The 16863-nt window shown below is 36.7% G+C and overlaps 2 protein-coding genes and 1 long non-coding RNA gene across 4 annotated transcripts; 1 reads left to right on the forward strand and 2 right to left on the reverse strand.

Annotated features, from left to right (window-relative positions):
* The first annotated feature begins 2634 nt into the window (after window positions 1-2634).
* LOC113049944 (putative nuclease HARBI1) lies at window positions 2635-3963 on the forward strand. Its single transcript, XM_026212686.1, has 4 exons — window positions 2635-2689; window positions 3197-3294; window positions 3360-3471; window positions 3545-3963. Exons 1-4 carry the CDS (start codon window positions 2635-2637, stop codon window positions 3919-3921), a joined length of 642 nt encoding a protein of 213 aa, XP_026068471.1. The 3' UTR covers window positions 3922-3963.
* LOC113049081 (uncharacterized) lies at window positions 3838-5779 on the reverse strand. 2 transcript variants are annotated; one of them, XM_026211116.1, is made up of 8 exons: window positions 5397-5779; window positions 5151-5221; window positions 4901-5080; window positions 4668-4726; window positions 4504-4581; window positions 4368-4430; window positions 4133-4285; window positions 3838-3964 (listed from the first exon to the last, which is right to left on the reverse strand). In XM_026211116.1, the coding sequence occupies exons 1-8, from the start codon at window positions 5612-5614 to the stop codon at window positions 3950-3952; spliced, it is 837 nt and encodes a 278-aa protein (XP_026066901.1). In that variant the 5' UTR covers window positions 5615-5779; the 3' UTR covers window positions 3838-3949. The 2 variants fall into 2 exon arrangements, with proteins under 2 accessions (XP_026066901.1, XP_026066902.1); XM_026211117.1 differs by lacking the exon at window positions 4133-4285 and having other exon boundaries at window positions 3936-3964.
* A 4740-nt stretch (window positions 5780-10519) lies between these two features.
* On the reverse strand, window positions 10520-16843 carry LOC113049083 (uncharacterized). Its single transcript, XR_003276571.1, has 4 exons — window positions 16829-16843; window positions 15535-15763; window positions 13186-13329; window positions 10520-10715 (listed from the first exon to the last, which is right to left on the reverse strand). It is a non-coding gene; the product is annotated as an uncharacterized LOC113049083 (long non-coding RNA).
* Between the last annotated feature and the right edge of the window lie 20 nt (window positions 16844-16863).

Raw genomic sequence — 16863 nt, forward strand, 5'->3', positions numbered from 1 at the left:
AGTCCAGAGAGACGACTCTGTCCCATTGAGCTCTTGAGATAGCTTTTTATCAGTTTTAGTTTTGAAAAAGAACGCTCTGCAGAGGCCACTGTCACTGGGATGGTCAGAAAAATCATGAAAGCAGTGCAAACCACTTTTGTGTTTATAATTTGACGACTCCATGTCTGTCTCAAGTTCAACGTTTTTTACTGTTTTGCACGCAATGACATGTTCACCCGGGGATTCCCCAGTTTCAATTACAAACAAATTACACCAAATTTATCATTGTTCGTTTCAAACATTTATTTAATTTTCAGTCAAATATGCTGTTGTCATCATTTATTCAAATCAATTCGCAAAAAAATTAAATGCGATCAAACTAAAAGTAGTCAAATGCGATAGGGAGACCCAGCTGTCAATCAAAATCTTCCAGTAACGCGGGCGGGCCCCCTGATTGGTCCGGGCCCGTAAGCAACTGCTTACCCTGCTTACCGATAGTTACGCCTATGCTGTCATCTGTTGGTTTTTGTGTCGGAAATTGTGTCCTTATTATTTTTTTTGTTTTCGGTGAAATAATGTACAAAAACTGCTTATTTGCTTATATTTTATTAAAAATATCCAGAATAAAATGTAAATATAATCAAAATCACCTGAAAAAAAAAAAAAATAGAAAACGTACACACACACACACACACACACACACACACACACATATATATATATATATATATATATATACACACACACACACACACACACACACACACACACACACACGTATAGAATGGGAAAGAAAAGTGATTTACGCAATTTTGAGCGTGGCATGGTTGTTGGTGCCAGACGGGCCGGTCTAAGTATTTCACAATGTGCTCAGTTACTGGGATTTTCATGCACAACCATTTCTAGGGTTTACAAAGAATGTTGTGAAAAGGGAAAAACATCCAGTATGCGGCAGTCCTGTGGGCGAAAATGCCTTGTTGATGCTAGAGGTCAGAGGACAATGGGCTGACTGTATGATTCAAGCAGATAGAAGAGCAACTTTGAATGTAATAACCACTCGTTACAACCGAGGTATGCAGCAAAGCATTTGTGAAGCCAAAAAACGCACAACCTTGAGGCGGATGGGCTACAACAGCAGAAGGCCCCACCGGGTACCACTCATCTCCACTACAAATAGGAAAAAGATGCTACAATTTGTACGAGCTCACCAAAATGGGACAGTTGAAGACTGGAAAAATGTTGCCTGGTCTGATGAGTCTCGATTTCTGTTGAGACATTCAGATGGTATAGTCAGAATTTGGCGTAAACAGAATGAGAACATGGATCCATCATGCCTTGTTACCCCTGTGCAGGCTGCTGGTGGTGGTGTAATGGTGTGGGGGATGTTTTCTTGGCATATTTTAGGTCCCTTATAGTGCAAATTAGGCATATATATATATATATATATATAGTTTTTCAAATTTTTAGGTTATTTAAATTATATTCACATTTTATTCCGGATATTTTTACGAAAAAATAAGCAAATAAGCAGTTTTTGTACACTATTTCACCAAAAACAAAAAACTAATAGCCAATTTCCGTACATTACCTCAAAACCAACAGATGGCATTGGAATTGAGATACTGAGAGTCTCTGCTGCCATCTGGTGGGGAAAAATGACATAAAATTGCATTTTATGGTTACAGCCACAAGAGGGGCGTAATAGTATCCTATGGAGATTTTTAATTGAGCAAAACAAGTGAAACATGAGAAATCAGATATTTGGTTGTTTATGTATTCAAATATATAAATTGAAACATTACCAAATCCAAATTTTGTAAAAATAAATAAATAAATAAGTATATATGATTTTACATCATATATATATATATATATATATATATATACAGTACAGAACAAAAGTTTGGAAACATTACTATTTTTAATGTTTTTGAAAGAGGTTTCTTCTGCTCATCAAGCCTGCATTTATTTGATCAAAAATACAGAAAGGAAAAATTATTACAACTTAAAACAATAGTTTTCTATTTGAATATACTTTAAAAAAATATATAAATTTGTTCTTGTGATGCAAACCTGAATTTTTTTTTGCATCATTACTCCAGCCTTCAGTGTCACATGTAACATCCAGTCTATCACATGATCATTTAGAAATCATTCTAATATTCAGATTTATTATGAGTGTTGGAAACAGTTCTGCTGTCTAATATATTTGATGAATAAAAGGTTAAAAAGAACTGCAATTGAAAAAAAAAACTAATATATATATATATATATATATATATATATATATATATATATATATATATATATATATATATATATATATATATTCTAATAATATATTTTCTTTACTATCACTTTTTATCAATTTAACACATCCTTGCTGAATAAAAAGTATTGATTTTATTTTAAAAAAAAGAAAGAAAAAAAATACTGACCCCAAAATACTGACCAGGGGGGTATTCCAAAAAGCAGGTTATGTGACATACCTGGGTATGTATAAGGGTAAGTTCGTGGATAACCTCAACGTTCGGTTCCAAAAACAGAGGTCACTTTCTGGGTATGTATGTAACCATAGCAACTGACTCTCTGAAGATAACCTGCTCGAGAGCAGGTTATGTTTCAGTGTAACTTCGTTTCAGAAGGTTGGTGAGCATGGCGTGCCCTTTTGACGAGGATCCTGTGGACGTTGAAGCACAAATTATACGAGGTTTTTTTCATCGGGAGAGGGTTATAAGACCGCGTATTGATGTGTTTGCTTACCCTAATGAATATTTAAAAGAGCGTTATCGTTTTTCAAAAGATTCATTAGTTTATTTAACACGTCTTTTAAAACCGCATATCGCAAATGTGACAAACCGCGGCTCTGCGCTTAGCACAGAAAACATTCTGTGCATAGCACTTAGGTTTTTTGCGTCTGGCCATTTTTTGTACAGTGTGGGCGATTCAGAGCATGTGGGAAAGGCAACTGTGTGTAGAGCCGTTCGTACAGTGTGTCTGGCACTTAAACAGTTGTTACCCACGTTTGTACAGTTCCCTGGCCATAAACCTCTGCTTGTTATTAAAGACGAATTCCACAGAGTGGCAGGTTTGTCCTTTGTAGTAAAATATATGACGCATATTTAATATTTAGTCATATTATTAATATCTATACATGTATTCCTTATGCACACACTTCATACTTCCAAAACTTTCTGTTTCAGGGTTTCCAATGTAATTGGGTGCATTGATGGCACTCACATTCCTATTAAAGCTCCATCAATAAATGAGGGAGACTATGTTAATAGGAAATCTATTCATAGTATCAATGTGCAGGTAACAACTTAATTTTTTCCCCTTCTTAAAATCATCAAAGTCATTACTTTTTCCACTAACTATAGGTAATATGTGAGGCAACCCAAATCATCACCAATGTCGAGGCAAAATGGCCAGGATCTGTGCATGATGCCAGAATTTTCCGCGAGTCATCATTATGCCAGACATTTCAGCAGGGTATGATTTGCTTTATACAATTTTTGTTTTTTCGTTTTTACTATATTTGTGTTGTACACTTCAATCATTACAGGACAGTACAATGGTTACTTGCTGGGGGACAGAGGATACCCTTGTCTGCCCTATTTAATGACACCCTACCCTGAACCTGAGCCTGGACCACAGACACGGTTTAACCTGGCTCACAGCCGAACACGGGCCAAGGTGGAGATGACTATAGGGATCCTCAAATCTCGGTTTCAGTGTCTGCGTGGGCTCCGGGTTAGTCCAGAGAGGGCATGCGACATTATTGTGGCTTGTGTTGTGCTTCACAATATTGCCACTATAAGAGGAGAGAGCCACCCTCCTTGTATTGAGGAAGATGGCCCAGAGGAACACCGACAGATTTTAGAGGCCAACAGAGACGGAAGACTTTTGAGAGACAGGATTTGTCAAAATTACTTTTATTAGTTTTTTTTGCACTGGTCTGCCAGGCAGTTTATTTCTTCATTTCCTGAAAAACAATACAAGTAAAATTCATTAAAATGTTTTTTTTTTTATATTGCTTTACACATACATACATACATACATACATACAGATAGATAGATAGCTAGATAGATAGATAGAGACAGACAGACCACTTTTAACATGCAACAGATTAATATTCAGACAAGTTCTCACCTTAAGGCGATTCTCAAGTAATTCTATTTCAAGTGCTGCTTTTTTAATGAGGAGCCTTTTCTCTTCCATTTGAAGCTGTATAAGGTCCATCTCCATGTCACTTTTTCTTATTTGTTTTTGAAGATGGACCTTATACAGCTCCTTTGCTGGCAACTAAGGTGGAAAAATGTAATAAATGAGATTGTTTGGTCAGACAATAAAATTAAAATATGGACACATGGACACAAATTCTTACCCTGCTTAGATTGTGTGCTGAGGCTGAAGGACCCTCATCTGTGGGCAAATCCCTAGGTATGTACTATGAAAGGACAATGACAGTTTGTTACTCTAATGCAAAAAGGGGCCATACATCATAATGGTATGCATCATACCTCAGTGGATCTACCAGCATTGTCCACTTCTGTCACAGCAGATGTGGTCTCTTCATCGTCATCATCATCATCTTCATCCTACAAGACAAATATTCAAGTATACACTATTTGGCAAAAAAAAAAAAAAAAAAAACCCTAAAAGTACCTGACAACAAATCACTTACAACTGTGACAGACTGTGTTCTTTCTGGAGAGTCCAATAATACAATCCGTCCATCAGTATCTATAAGAACACACAACCCGTTAAATTCTCAATATTATCAAAGAAAATAATACATCATATGCAGTTAAATAAAATAAGCCTACATAAATTAATCTTGTTCAAAAAGCCTTTAAGTGACAGAGATAGTAATTTATCAGGATAAAAAATGAAAACAAATCATAGAGGTAAACTTACATTTCACCCTTTTTTCACCATCACTTGTGGTGCATAGTATGTGTGATGAACTGCCCCCTGGAATGCCAGCAACCACTGGTCGCCCTTTATTAAGGGACAGAGCCAGCTCCTCAGATGGGGTGAGGGGAGGTGGTGGTGGCCCCCCGCCAGTTAGACGGGCTTCAGTCTTTTTTCTGTTAGCTGCATGACAGAATGAATATACTAAATCCTGTTATAATAATAGTTCAGTAATTGTGTAATCAAATATTACCTTTTTGCAGAATGTTTTTGTGTTTCATTTTGACTTGGCTTAAAGTTCTTGTGGCTCCAGAAGGATTACACCTTATTAAATAAGAAATATACATTATTATTTCAAGCTAGAGAAATAAAATGGCAGGAAAAGTAAATGCTTTCATAGTGATTTAACATATTCAAAAGTATGTATAAGTCATACTTCATTATTTTGCATTTCAATAAAACGGGAGCCAATACCAAATTTGTAATTTAATACACTCACGCATTTACTCTGTCCGTTATTTTTTGCCAAGCCAACTCTCTTGCTTTAGCCGATGCAGCTGTATTGCTTCTTTTTAATATTATTGGCTTAAACTCCTCATAAGCATGCATTAAAACTTCCAACTCCGCCTCTGTGAAATACGCGGCTCTCTTTTTTTCGCTTTGAGTTTCCATGGTGACTCGTGAAATCGGCGATCCATTGAAAATGTCTTTATACATGCACCGTGCACGCGCATTAACTCTGGGTAACCAGTCAGAGGTTGATTAAGCTAACTCTTCTCAGGTGTTTTGGAACCGACATACTCATGGTATGCCTGTTTGGGGTAAATCAACCCAGAGGTTATAGTTTATCAAATGGTAAGTTAACCAAGCTTTCTGGAATACCCCCCAGTAGTGTATATTGTTATTACAAAATATTTATATTTTTAAAACATAGCTTCTTCTTTTTTTTTTTTTTTTTTTTTACTTTTTATTCATCATAGTATCCTAAAAAAGTATCACATGTTCTGAAAAAAGCAGAACTGTTTCCAACTTTGATAATGAATCATCATATTAGAATGATTTAGGATCATGTGATAATGATCCTAAAAAATCAGCTTTGCATCACAGAAATAAATGATAATTTAAAGTATAATAAATTTAAAAACAATTATTTTAAATAGTAAAATTGTAATCACAATATTACCTTTTTTCTGTATTTTTGATCAAATAAATGCAGGCTTGATGAGCAGAAGAAACTTTTCTTATTAATTTTTTAAAATCTAGATTAATCTCACTGTGATCTTGAAATTAATCTAGATAGTGTGTATGCTTTACATATTTTTTTACGCACCCATGTAAATGGATTCCAGTTGCGTTCCAGGAGCATTGCGCCTGCAGAAGTGCTGCGATCGTTTACGTACAGAGTAGCGGACTGCAAACGCGCCCTGTGTGAAAGCACATCGAGTCCGTGCTGCACGCACACGGACTGCATACGCACTGCAGACGGATTATGTGTGAAACAGGCGTGAGCAGAGCCGTAGCTGGGGTCAGCGGGGCCCCAGTGAAGGTTGTACCAGTGGGCCCTGTTTGAAATTGTTCAATTTGTATGTCCGTTTATTTTTATTTATTTGTGCTATTTACACAATGTTTAAGTTTTTTTTTTTTCAAGTTTGTAGGTGGCAAGGTACAGAAACCAAATAATTAAATGTAAAAAAGCACTGGATAGTCTTCAATGTAAAAATGAAATATACAATGAATCCTACATTTATTCAGACACCTTCAAACATTTCTCACATTATTACAGTTTTTCTATATTATATATATATATATATCAAAAAAATATATCTGGTGTCTGAATAATTTTTGGTTTGACTGTTAAAACTACAAAGTAGTCAAGAGCAGCGAGTGATTTTCATTTTCATTTTCTTGGATTAACATTACAGCAGCCAGTAGCTAAATTAGGCGCGGTAACTTTAAGAGACGATGAACGCATCCAATATAATACACATCCCATTTTTTCCTCAACTGTTTACTTTCACTTAAGAAATAACTGACTGTTTTTCCGAGCATAATTTCCAAGGTGGATATTTTGACATATTTTGTAAGTATTTTTCGGCACAAGAGCAAAAATTAGCAAATTCGGTGTTCTCTGCGTGAGCCCTGAACACCAGAACATCCCGAGTACTGAATTGGGCTCTTTCACATCTTTTTTTTTTTTGTACAAACTGCGATTTGTATTTGTTCGTTCAGGTGTAGGAGGGACTTTGAGGAGAACTTCGCAGAAGAGAGCTCGGTTCAGTGTCGCTGTCCGTGATACGCCACTCTCTCTCCGCAACGAATACAGCGCGAGTAACCAGGTACTCTGTTCAGCTTTTCCGCGTCTTGTTTTTGGATGCTTTAATGTTGAAATCGACAAGCGGTAAGGCTTAAAAACACGTAGAAACGATAAGCTTTCGTGACAATGCGCAGCAGTGGCCCGTCAACTGTTTTAGTCTGCTAAATGCATACATTTATTACATTTATTTTATATTTACTATTTACAATAGAATATAGACAACATATCAAATGTTGAAAGTGAGACATTTTGAAATGTCATGCCAAATATTGGCTCATTTTGGATTTTCAAAAAAGTTGGGACAGGCAGCAATAAGAGGCCGGAAAAGTTAAATATCTGTGCATAAAGGTCAAGGCTGGAAAACCATACTGGATGCCCGTGATCTTCGGGTCCTTAGACGGCACTGCATTACATATAGGAATGCTACTCTAATGGAAATCACAACATGGGCTCAGGAATACTTCCAGAAAACATTTTCGGTGAACTCAATCCACCGTGCCATTTGCCGTTACTGGCTAAAACTCTATAGGTCAAACATGATTCAGAAGCGCAGGCGTTTTTTCTGGGCCAAGGCTCATTTAAAATGGACTGTGGAAAAGTGGAAAACTGTTCTGTGGTCAGACAAATCAAAATTTGAAGTTCTTTTTGAAAAACTGGGATGCCATGTCATCCGGACTAAAGAGGACGAGGACAACCCAAGTTGTTATCAGTGCTCAGTTCAGAAGCCTTCATCTCTGATGGTATGGGGTTGCATGAGTGTTTGTGGCATGGGCAGCTTACACATCTGGAAAGGCACCATCAATGCTGGGGGGTGGGGTATGGTGTTTAAAATGTGTTTATTATGTGTCTGTTATTTAACTTCTTGAACTATTGTAAATACTTTTTAAAACTTTGTGTGAAGTTGTACAAAAATATACGTTTTCTGCCATGATGTCTTGAATTTGTCATTCTAAATGCATTTTAATTTTAATGTTTTGCTAAATAACTAAATAAAATAATTAAATAGCTACTGTTTCAATATAGACTACATAGGCGTTTCTTCTTATTATTATATGTTTTTTATATATAGTGAATGTGTATTTTAGATGTCTAAAACTTTAAATATCCTAAAGATCATGTGGATGAAAACACTAACGTTAAGCTCCTTTAGTCAATCTCTGGCTCACTACAAAAACCGAGCAGAGCTCTATAAAAAAAAGGTACGTTAAAGACTTGCCGAGTCACAGGGCTCAAGTCCAAATCAAGTTATTGTTGTCAAAGTCTAAGTCAAGTCTCAAGTTTACTTTGATTATATCGAGTCAAGTCATAAGTCTTCAAATGGACTCGAGTCCATTTTTATGGCAATGATGTGAAAATGTATTATTATTTGAATATGCGTGTTTTTATAGTATGAAAAAAGCTTTTTGAGTCGCTATTGCCTGGGTCTGTCATGGCGTGTGTGGAGAGAGATGGCAATCAAAATCGCGTACTGTAAATGGCGACAGTGGCCAACTAAAACGATGAACACTTACTTTTACTTAATTTATATCAGATTTTCTCTGAACTCCTTGTCAATATGCCTGGGATTTAAGGACAAAACATTTGGGGCTAGATTAAAATCATTCTGGGCTCGACTGGAGCCCTAGTTTAGCCCTAGCGACGCCCCGTGCTTGCCTATGTAAACTATGCATAATTACAGCTGCAGTCAGTAACTTTTGATGCTCTAGCGGTTAATAAACAGAACTGCTTGCGTCTTGCGGAAGAACATCGTAGCCGGAACTACTTCTCTCTGTTTATATCTATGAAGAATCACAAAGGTACTGGGTTACTCCACCGCGGTACCCCTGAAGCAATCTAAAATAGTCCGAATATAAACACTTATTATAGGTGAAACCTAGTGATTCAGGACAAGCTAAAAACACGGTTTGGAAAATGGATTCATGGTGTACTCGCTTATTATATAAATTTTTCTACATTTTGAACACAAACAAAGTTACGGACCGCAGCTCTGATTGGTTGTTTCTTACCGGGAGTGGATGACTTTCTGCAAATGGCAAAAGGACAACTGGGAGGAGCCAGAGGACCTTGATTTTTTTTCACAGATTATCTGTCTCATATTCTACTGTCAGGACATAATGATAGATTTAACAAATATGTAAAAAATATATTTTTACAAAAGTTACCTACTGCAGCTTTAATATGGTGATTACTTATTCCGGTCTTGCGATGCTTGCATTGACTGCAAGGGAAACTTACATGGCTAGATGTATCCCAGACAGCAAACTGACTACGAAACGCATCCGCCGCGGAGGTACAGTGAACTCCGGAACGGATCCAGAAAGCGGATCCGAAACTGCGTCCACTTGCACACCGCGGCGGATCCGCCGCGGTGGCGGCTCGCGGATCCGGTCCGACACCGCCGCGGTCCCTTTGCGTATCCGTACATAAATGGGTACATCCGCCCCGGCTTCGCTTTGGATCCGCGAATGAGCCGCATATCCGCTCCGGGTCCGTTTTGGACCCGGTCATATGAGCATCGTATCCGGCCCGGGTCCGTTTTGGACCCGTTCATAAAATTCCGTCTGCAATGCCACTTTTTTCCACCACACTGCCTGATAACATCCTCTTCATCCAAAATTCATGCTGTGAATCCATTGTGTGAACGTGATTGAACTGTGCCTTGTTAAAGATGTCAGGAGAAGAAATAGCTGTGAAATCCGAGGCTTGAAGTGTCTCTGGGTTTTGGTATGTGATACATTAGGCTGCATTACATTTTGCTGACGCATTTTTAACCAAAGCGACTAACATGCTAGCCTACACAGTTTTCTTTTTAAGGCAATTCTATCAACAATTATATATATATATATATATATATATATATATAAATATATATATATATATATATATATATGTGTGTGTGTATATGTAGAGTACAAAAAGACCATCAGTGAGTGCTGTTTTTAAACAGTGTCAGTTCTAAGTGATAGGATCAGCAAGACTAGTTGTAAGTACTACAAGAGGAGATGTTTTCTGATTATAATGAAATTCTGGGAAATGGGAATGTGTTTTATATCTGTTAAGTTGTATGTAACCATTTACAGTTGACATGAGACATAAGTAGCAAACATACGTTTTTTTTTTTTGTATTGGAATGCAAGTCGGATTATTGAAAAGGAGCAGTAAGTTGGTTGTATTCTATCTTGCAGTTGATCGTGGTGGGGTTTAAACACACTGGGCTCCAGGCCAATAGAATTTGTAAAGGGCATGGTCTCTGAATTGGAAAACAACATGTAGCCTGCGACAGACTATTTAAATTAAAACTGAAACAATTTGAAACAAATAAAAATTTTATTTAACAAAAGAAAACATGACCATAAGTAGCCTAATCATCTGCCTCAGCCTGGTTAGACCGGTTGGTCAGGCGCCTCCTTGCCGCACCATGGTCTGCAGCCAAGTTAAACCATCGTATGGCATAACGTTGAATGTCTGTGTCTGTGCGACACAAACTATTTGCACGTACAGCACCTGTAGACACAAAATGAGGTTTTAAATTCAGCATGCATTTGGTAGGCTACTTATGACTTAAGCCCGGGCTGCCCAGTTATTGGCTGGAATTAATCAGTGTTGCCAGATTGGGCATCTTTTGACTTCGTTGGCTGGGGAAAATAAGCCGGTGTTACAATATATTCGGTTCCCGAAATATTTGGTTCCAATGGGTGGAGCTATCATGAATACTCACGAGACCATAGCATGGGCGGGGCGACAAATACAAGTGAGTGGAACAGAAATTATTAGCGTGAGCGCCTCGTTTTGTTTTATGGATTATTTATTTCAAACAGGTAATAAAGTTGAATGAAGTTAAGCTTAACTACTCAGACATCCCAAATCTCCCGGAAGTTCCGGGAGTCTCCCGCATATTGAAAGCGGCTCCCTGAGACCCGCAAATCAGTTAAAATCTCCCGGAATCTAGACCGAGCGAGCAAAAGCACGCATGCGAAACAGATACTGTGTTTCAAACCGTGTAGCGCACGCATGGCATGGAGGTAGAGGGAGCGAGAGACCTTGCGTATGTGTGCCAATGTGCGTGTGTGCGAAGCGCATGTCAGACAGAGAGCATCCTGATTGGCCTGTTTCTGCAAATCAACCAATCAATTGTCAGTGTGTGATTGCAAAAGGCATGTTGAGGTGAGTTGACAAGTTTCATTTCATCTGCATATTATTCAGGCTAGTTGCCAAGGCTACATGAAAAAAAAAAACTCTTTTTAAAGTTGCAATGGAAAATAAATAAAAGCAGTTTACATGAATTGTATAAACAGATTATGTAAATAGTAAAAGTAATCTACATATTTAAACATAATTAACGAATAATTACATAGGCCTATAGCTTATAGTAATACAATTTTATATGCTATATCTTTTAGGGACCACAACATGTTAGGAAGGCCAAGCGCAGGGAAGGCTGCTCCAATATATCTCAGTTCTCCCATTCAAGTCTCACTGAGAAGGTGATGTAGTTCCTTCCTTGGGGGGGTGGGGGTGGGGGGGGGTTGTTGCTGACATTCTATGATATAGAACTGTTCATTTCTCATGAATGACAGATTAGTATTTTTAAAAGGTGTGTGATTGCTGTTTAAATAAATATTATATTCTTGTGTCTTTATTCTGTCTCCCAAAGTTGTCTGCATATTATTAAAATAACCTTTAAATTATAGGCTGATTGTTTAAGTCAACATAAGACCTTGGAGTTGCATGTTGCATGCTTTGGATGTTGCTTTATACTGACTCAACTGAAAATCTTTTTGATACACAACCTTTACTTTATCAAAGGTTCTCATAAATGCTAAGCTTTCAGATGCATTAACAATTGTTTTCTCTAGCAATGCTTTAGAACGTTGGTCAAATTAATTTATAATAATTACTAACCATTAATCATAAAAATTAGGCCTACATATTATCAGTTTAGTAATTTTATCATTCTTATGTAATCTTTTTGTAAACAAGTGAACACAAAAACACTGGTGTAGAAGGCATGGGTATACAAAAATTAAGGAAAGGTACATTTCTAAATACATATTTGAATAATATAGTAAATATTTTATTGGTCCTGCTGTATTAATTTTGTCCTTGATCCCATGTTTTTCTCTTGTCTAACATTCTCGTTTTTACAGATGAATATGAATAAAATATGTCATTTTAAGACACTGTATCTTACTTTAAAAGTAATTTCGAGTTAATGAATGAATGCTTTAAAAAAAACTACATTTTTACACAGAAATATGTTGAGGCAGATGTTTTTGTTTATCAATTTTAAACAGTCTAGATCATATTTAGGACGGGTATAACTTCATGCATATTGTTTTACATTATAAAAATTATATATATTATATTCTTTAAATGAGAATACTTTTTAATTTGTCTTGAGCTATCATGTTATTATATAAAAGCTATTTCAATAATAGCCTACAGACAACTTTGGGAGACAGAATCAAAACACAAGAATATATTTGTAAATATTTATTTAAACATGCAATAATAGACATTTAAAAAGCTTAATCTCAGTCATTCGTGAGAAACGAACAGTTAGAAGTAGTTTAGAACAAAACACCATCTGAAGCGCTAATAATATGTTCCACTCGCTTGTATTTGTCGCCCCGCCACGCTATGGTGTCGTGAATATTCATGGTAGCTCCACCCATTGGAATCAGATATTCCAGGAACCGAATATATTGTAACACCGGCTTAGGCGGGCAGATAAAGTTAAATTGTAGGGCAGATTGGAGTTAAATTGTTTATCTGTGACAGAATCGTTGTTGGGGCAGATTTTTTGATGAAGGGGACGGGTTTTCGATCATGATTGGGCGTAAATCACTCAACCCAATCTGGCAACACCGTTTACAGTTTCAGCCGACCCCAGCATTGCACCGCACGCAGCTGTGTGTGGGAGCCGTTACACTTCCCTTCCCTTCCCTGCAGCTGAATACTTAAAGTGACTTACGGTACATTAGTGTCTTCGACGACATGTGACTGAATGCCCTCTTGCCATTTGCCCCCTTCGAGCTTATGGTCTTGGCCACTTCTTCTGTGAACATCCGAGAGAGGATGTTCCACTCTCTCCACCAATCGTGGCCAAAGAAGAAATCTAAAAGTAAGTCACAAAACACCTTAAAATACAGACAAGGTATAAAGCCTATTTTAGTGGGTAAAAAATGAGATTATGCTTTAATATTTGTTTGAAAATGTTTCATCCCTTTTGTACTGCACCGACAAGCGGCAACCGCAAACTGAGAGAAGCAGCAGACAGCAGAGTTTATTAATCCTGCGAATTCTTTGCTAGTGGTGCTTGCAAGCTTATACACATATACATATATATATAATTTATGTATTTTTTTTTTTTTTTTTTTTGACGAACAGAAATTAATTTATTCAATGACGTTTGAATTTTACTGTAAGATCTACAATGACATGAAATGTGCAGATTTTATTTAGCCTTCTAATTTTATTCTATGCCTGTTTAAGAAAAACCTCACAGCCTAACATGTTTTCATTTGTTATACAAACAACAGCAACTGAAGCTTTATCTTGTAGAGTGTAGTCTGCTGCACTTCTCCGATCGGCGGATCCCGATCCACAGCTTCTATCCCGATAACAAGAGGAAAGAGCTTCAGCTCCGTCAGTTTGGGTCGTAAGGCACCCTGAATAACATGAAAACTCAACAGGATTTGCTTTCTGCCATCTCGGTCTACATTAACTTCTTTCTGAAACGTCAGAAATGAACCAGGCTCATGCATCAGACAAACCATGTCTAGCTGGACATGTCTACTTTTAAAACAAGCCATTTAAATAGTATAATAATAAAATAATTTTATATTTAGGCCTATGTAATTCAAATGAAACCAACCAGAGGTGCAGTGTTTCCAGTCTGAACTCATTATCTGTAATGATGTCACACCATATTCGGTCATCTACACAATGCGTGAATTCTGTTCATAATTCTAAGTAGCCTACAGCCTATAATTAAAACATTTAAAGTAGACTAATTACAGGGAAAACTTAACTTATTTTAATATACATTTTAATATATTTTATTCCATGTCGTTGTAGATCACAGGCTAAAGTAAAATTCAAATGGTGTTTTATGAATAAAGTTGTCAAGTCTGCTTTGTCAATAACATGCAGCAGCCGGAAAAATATAATATTATTTTATTATTAATTTAATTAATTATTATTATTATTATTATTATTATTATTATTATTATTATTATTATTTTAATCTAACAAGCACCACTAGCAAAGAATTCGCAGGATTATTAATAAACTCTGCTGTCTGCCGCTCCTCTCCTGGTGAAGATAACCTGAGCAGCGGTTGCTGCTTGTCGGTGCAGTACAGAAGGGATGAAAGGGGCGTTTCAGCGCCGCCCACACATTCAAACAAATATTAAAGCATAATCTCATTTTTTACCCACAAACAAAAATACGAAAAATCCAGCTAAATTTTCGTTTTCCGTTTCTTAAACAAAAAAAAAAAAAACGAAAATCAAACCGTTTCTCATTTATCTTTATTTATTTTTAAATAGAAAATCGAATGACCAAAAGATACACGGACCCATCTTGAAAAGCTTGTAAAATTGCTTCTTTTGACTTAGGCAAAATAAGGCACACAAAAGTCACACTTTTGACATAGGCGATTATACTACAGGGGTAGAATTGCACGATCTGTTCAACTGAGGATGTGGGCAATTTTACATCACGAGAAGATATCTTATGCAAAAGAAATCATTTTTGTCAAAAAATGACGTAGGCAATTATTTTAGGAAGGTGACGATATGTGTTTGTACACTAATAAACCACGAAAAAACACATGGAAGCTGCAAAATCATATAGAGAAGTAGTTGGTAAGCAGGAAAGTGTGCAAAATTTTGACAAACTAACATTAATAACCTAAGGTTATGTGGTAAAGATCCGAATGAGCTCTAGCTCTTACTGCAATTCTTCCTTCTATTTATTATCCCGATATAGGTAGGCTACGTTCAGATTGTCAGTCCAAAAGAACTAACATTAGCACCAAGCTAGCACCAAGTTACTGCAATAAATTAGACTACATACTTTCCCAAATTAAAACAACTTAACATAGGACGTCCGCGATAGAGCTCGAATATGGGTAATGGGAATTACAATCAGGCATGGGCTACTTTATGCTACACAAGCCTACTGCAACGGCTAATAAAATGGCAACCAAAATCCACGAAAATTTTACCAAAACCTTCGACAAAGCAGGTAACACCGATAGATTATATTTCAATGACAGATATAACATTAATAAAATATATCTTAACGTTACACTTACTTGGCAGCCGAACTTCACGCGAAGGAGATCCCGACTAATTCCCACACGGCGGTTATCTAAGGCGCGTCCGAAGTGCGGATCCGTATGTGATCTGTTCTGGGTCCGCTGATTAAAAGCGCAGGCGGGGCCGATCCTGGAGGCGGGGCCGATCCTGTTAGCGCAGCGAAAACGAATCTGACAGTCAGGCGGATCTGGCGGCTTGAGGGCGGGTCCGCCACGGACTCCTTTGCTGTGTGGGATATAATTAATGATTTTCAAATTTAACAGCCGATAGTTGTATATCAAAAACATGGGGAAACATCCTCCCTAGATTTTGCGTATCTGTGTTGAAATTCATCCAGATACAACGCGGAGATTGCTTTATTCTTCTGTTGATTATGCAGATCAGCGTCAGGTCATGTCCACAGGGATTTCTTCTTTCAAACACAAACCTCTCAAATACGCCATACTTTTAATTTTCGAAGAGCTGGTTTTGTTCTGACTGCTATGTAAGATCAATGTTTCTGACTGTCAAACAAGACGCACAGAGATTTCTTATAAAACATGTTTTATTAACTTTATTTGATAACATAATTTATAACTAACTGTACAATTAAACATAATATAATTATGGTAGGTTTGCATTAAATAAAAGATCGCTGTTTACATTCATGTGTATTTTTATCTATGTTTATTTGTTTTGCGAAAGATCTGCAGCATAAATCATGATCTGTCTAGCAGCCATGTATATTGTTATTCTTTTGCATTAATTATCAGATTAAACAGATAGTAAAATTATTCAAGTATTTTTTTATTGTGTAAAATAATAAAATATGTTGTGAAAATAACGATGAAACAGACTTATGTATGTGTACAATTGAGAAATGGATACTTCTGGAGATAAATCGCAGCCCACGTCTCACGAGGTAAATATTTAATTTATAAAAAAATAATAATAATGCAAACATTTTCGAGAAATAAGTAATTTGTACATTTACATATTTGGTAAGATAAAAATACATTATATAGCTGTGTATACATGAGTTCAACTTTCATCTCGTGAACAGTAACGAAAATTAGTGTATTTAATTCATTCACCGGACCCAAACATAGTTTCAAATCCATTGGCTCAGTTAACATTTATAGTATAGTGATAATAGCAGTGTATATCTTATTTGCATTTGAAGTGATATTATAAATCCTGTAAACATATAGAAGGTAATATTTGGACTTCTCCGGTTCTCTGCACTGACTTTAAGCACAATCTTCTTTTACTGTCTATAGTATGCACACACTCGCGTCGCCTGAAGCTCACCGGTCACGTGACTGAAAGCAGGACTTGTAGGAGGT

This window comes from Carassius auratus, chromosome 30 (genome assembly GCF_003368295.1).
Source record: "Carassius auratus strain Wakin chromosome 30, ASM336829v1, whole genome shotgun sequence".
Classification (NCBI taxonomy): Eukaryota; Metazoa; Chordata; class Actinopteri; order Cypriniformes; family Cyprinidae; genus Carassius; species Carassius auratus.

Excerpts from the sequence above, each read along its gene's own strand:
- LOC113049944 (XM_026212686.1), top strand. The coding sequence starts at position 2,635 with ATGGCGTGCCCTTTTGACGAGGATCCTGTGGACGTTGAAGCACAAATT. Across the intron at positions 3,295-3,359 it reads TTCATAGTATCAATGTGCAG|GTAATATGTGAGGCAACCCA; the intron begins GTAACAACTTAA and ends CACTAACTATAG. Across the intron at positions 3,472-3,544 it reads ATGCCAGACATTTCAGCAGG|GACAGTACAATGGTTACTTG; the intron begins GTATGATTTGCT and ends CAATCATTACAG.
- LOC113049081 (XM_026211116.1), bottom strand. The coding sequence starts at position 5,614 with ATGTATAAAGACATTTTCAATGGATCGCCGATTTCACGAGTCACCATG. Across the intron at positions 5,081-5,150 it reads CAAAAACATTCTGCAAAAAG|CTAACAGAAAAAAGACTGAA; the intron begins GTAATATTTGAT and ends TCTGTCATGCAG. Across the intron at positions 4,286-4,367 it reads CAGCACACAATCTAAGCAGG|TTGCCAGCAAAGGAGCTGTA; the intron begins GTAAGAATTTGT and ends TTTCCACCTTAG.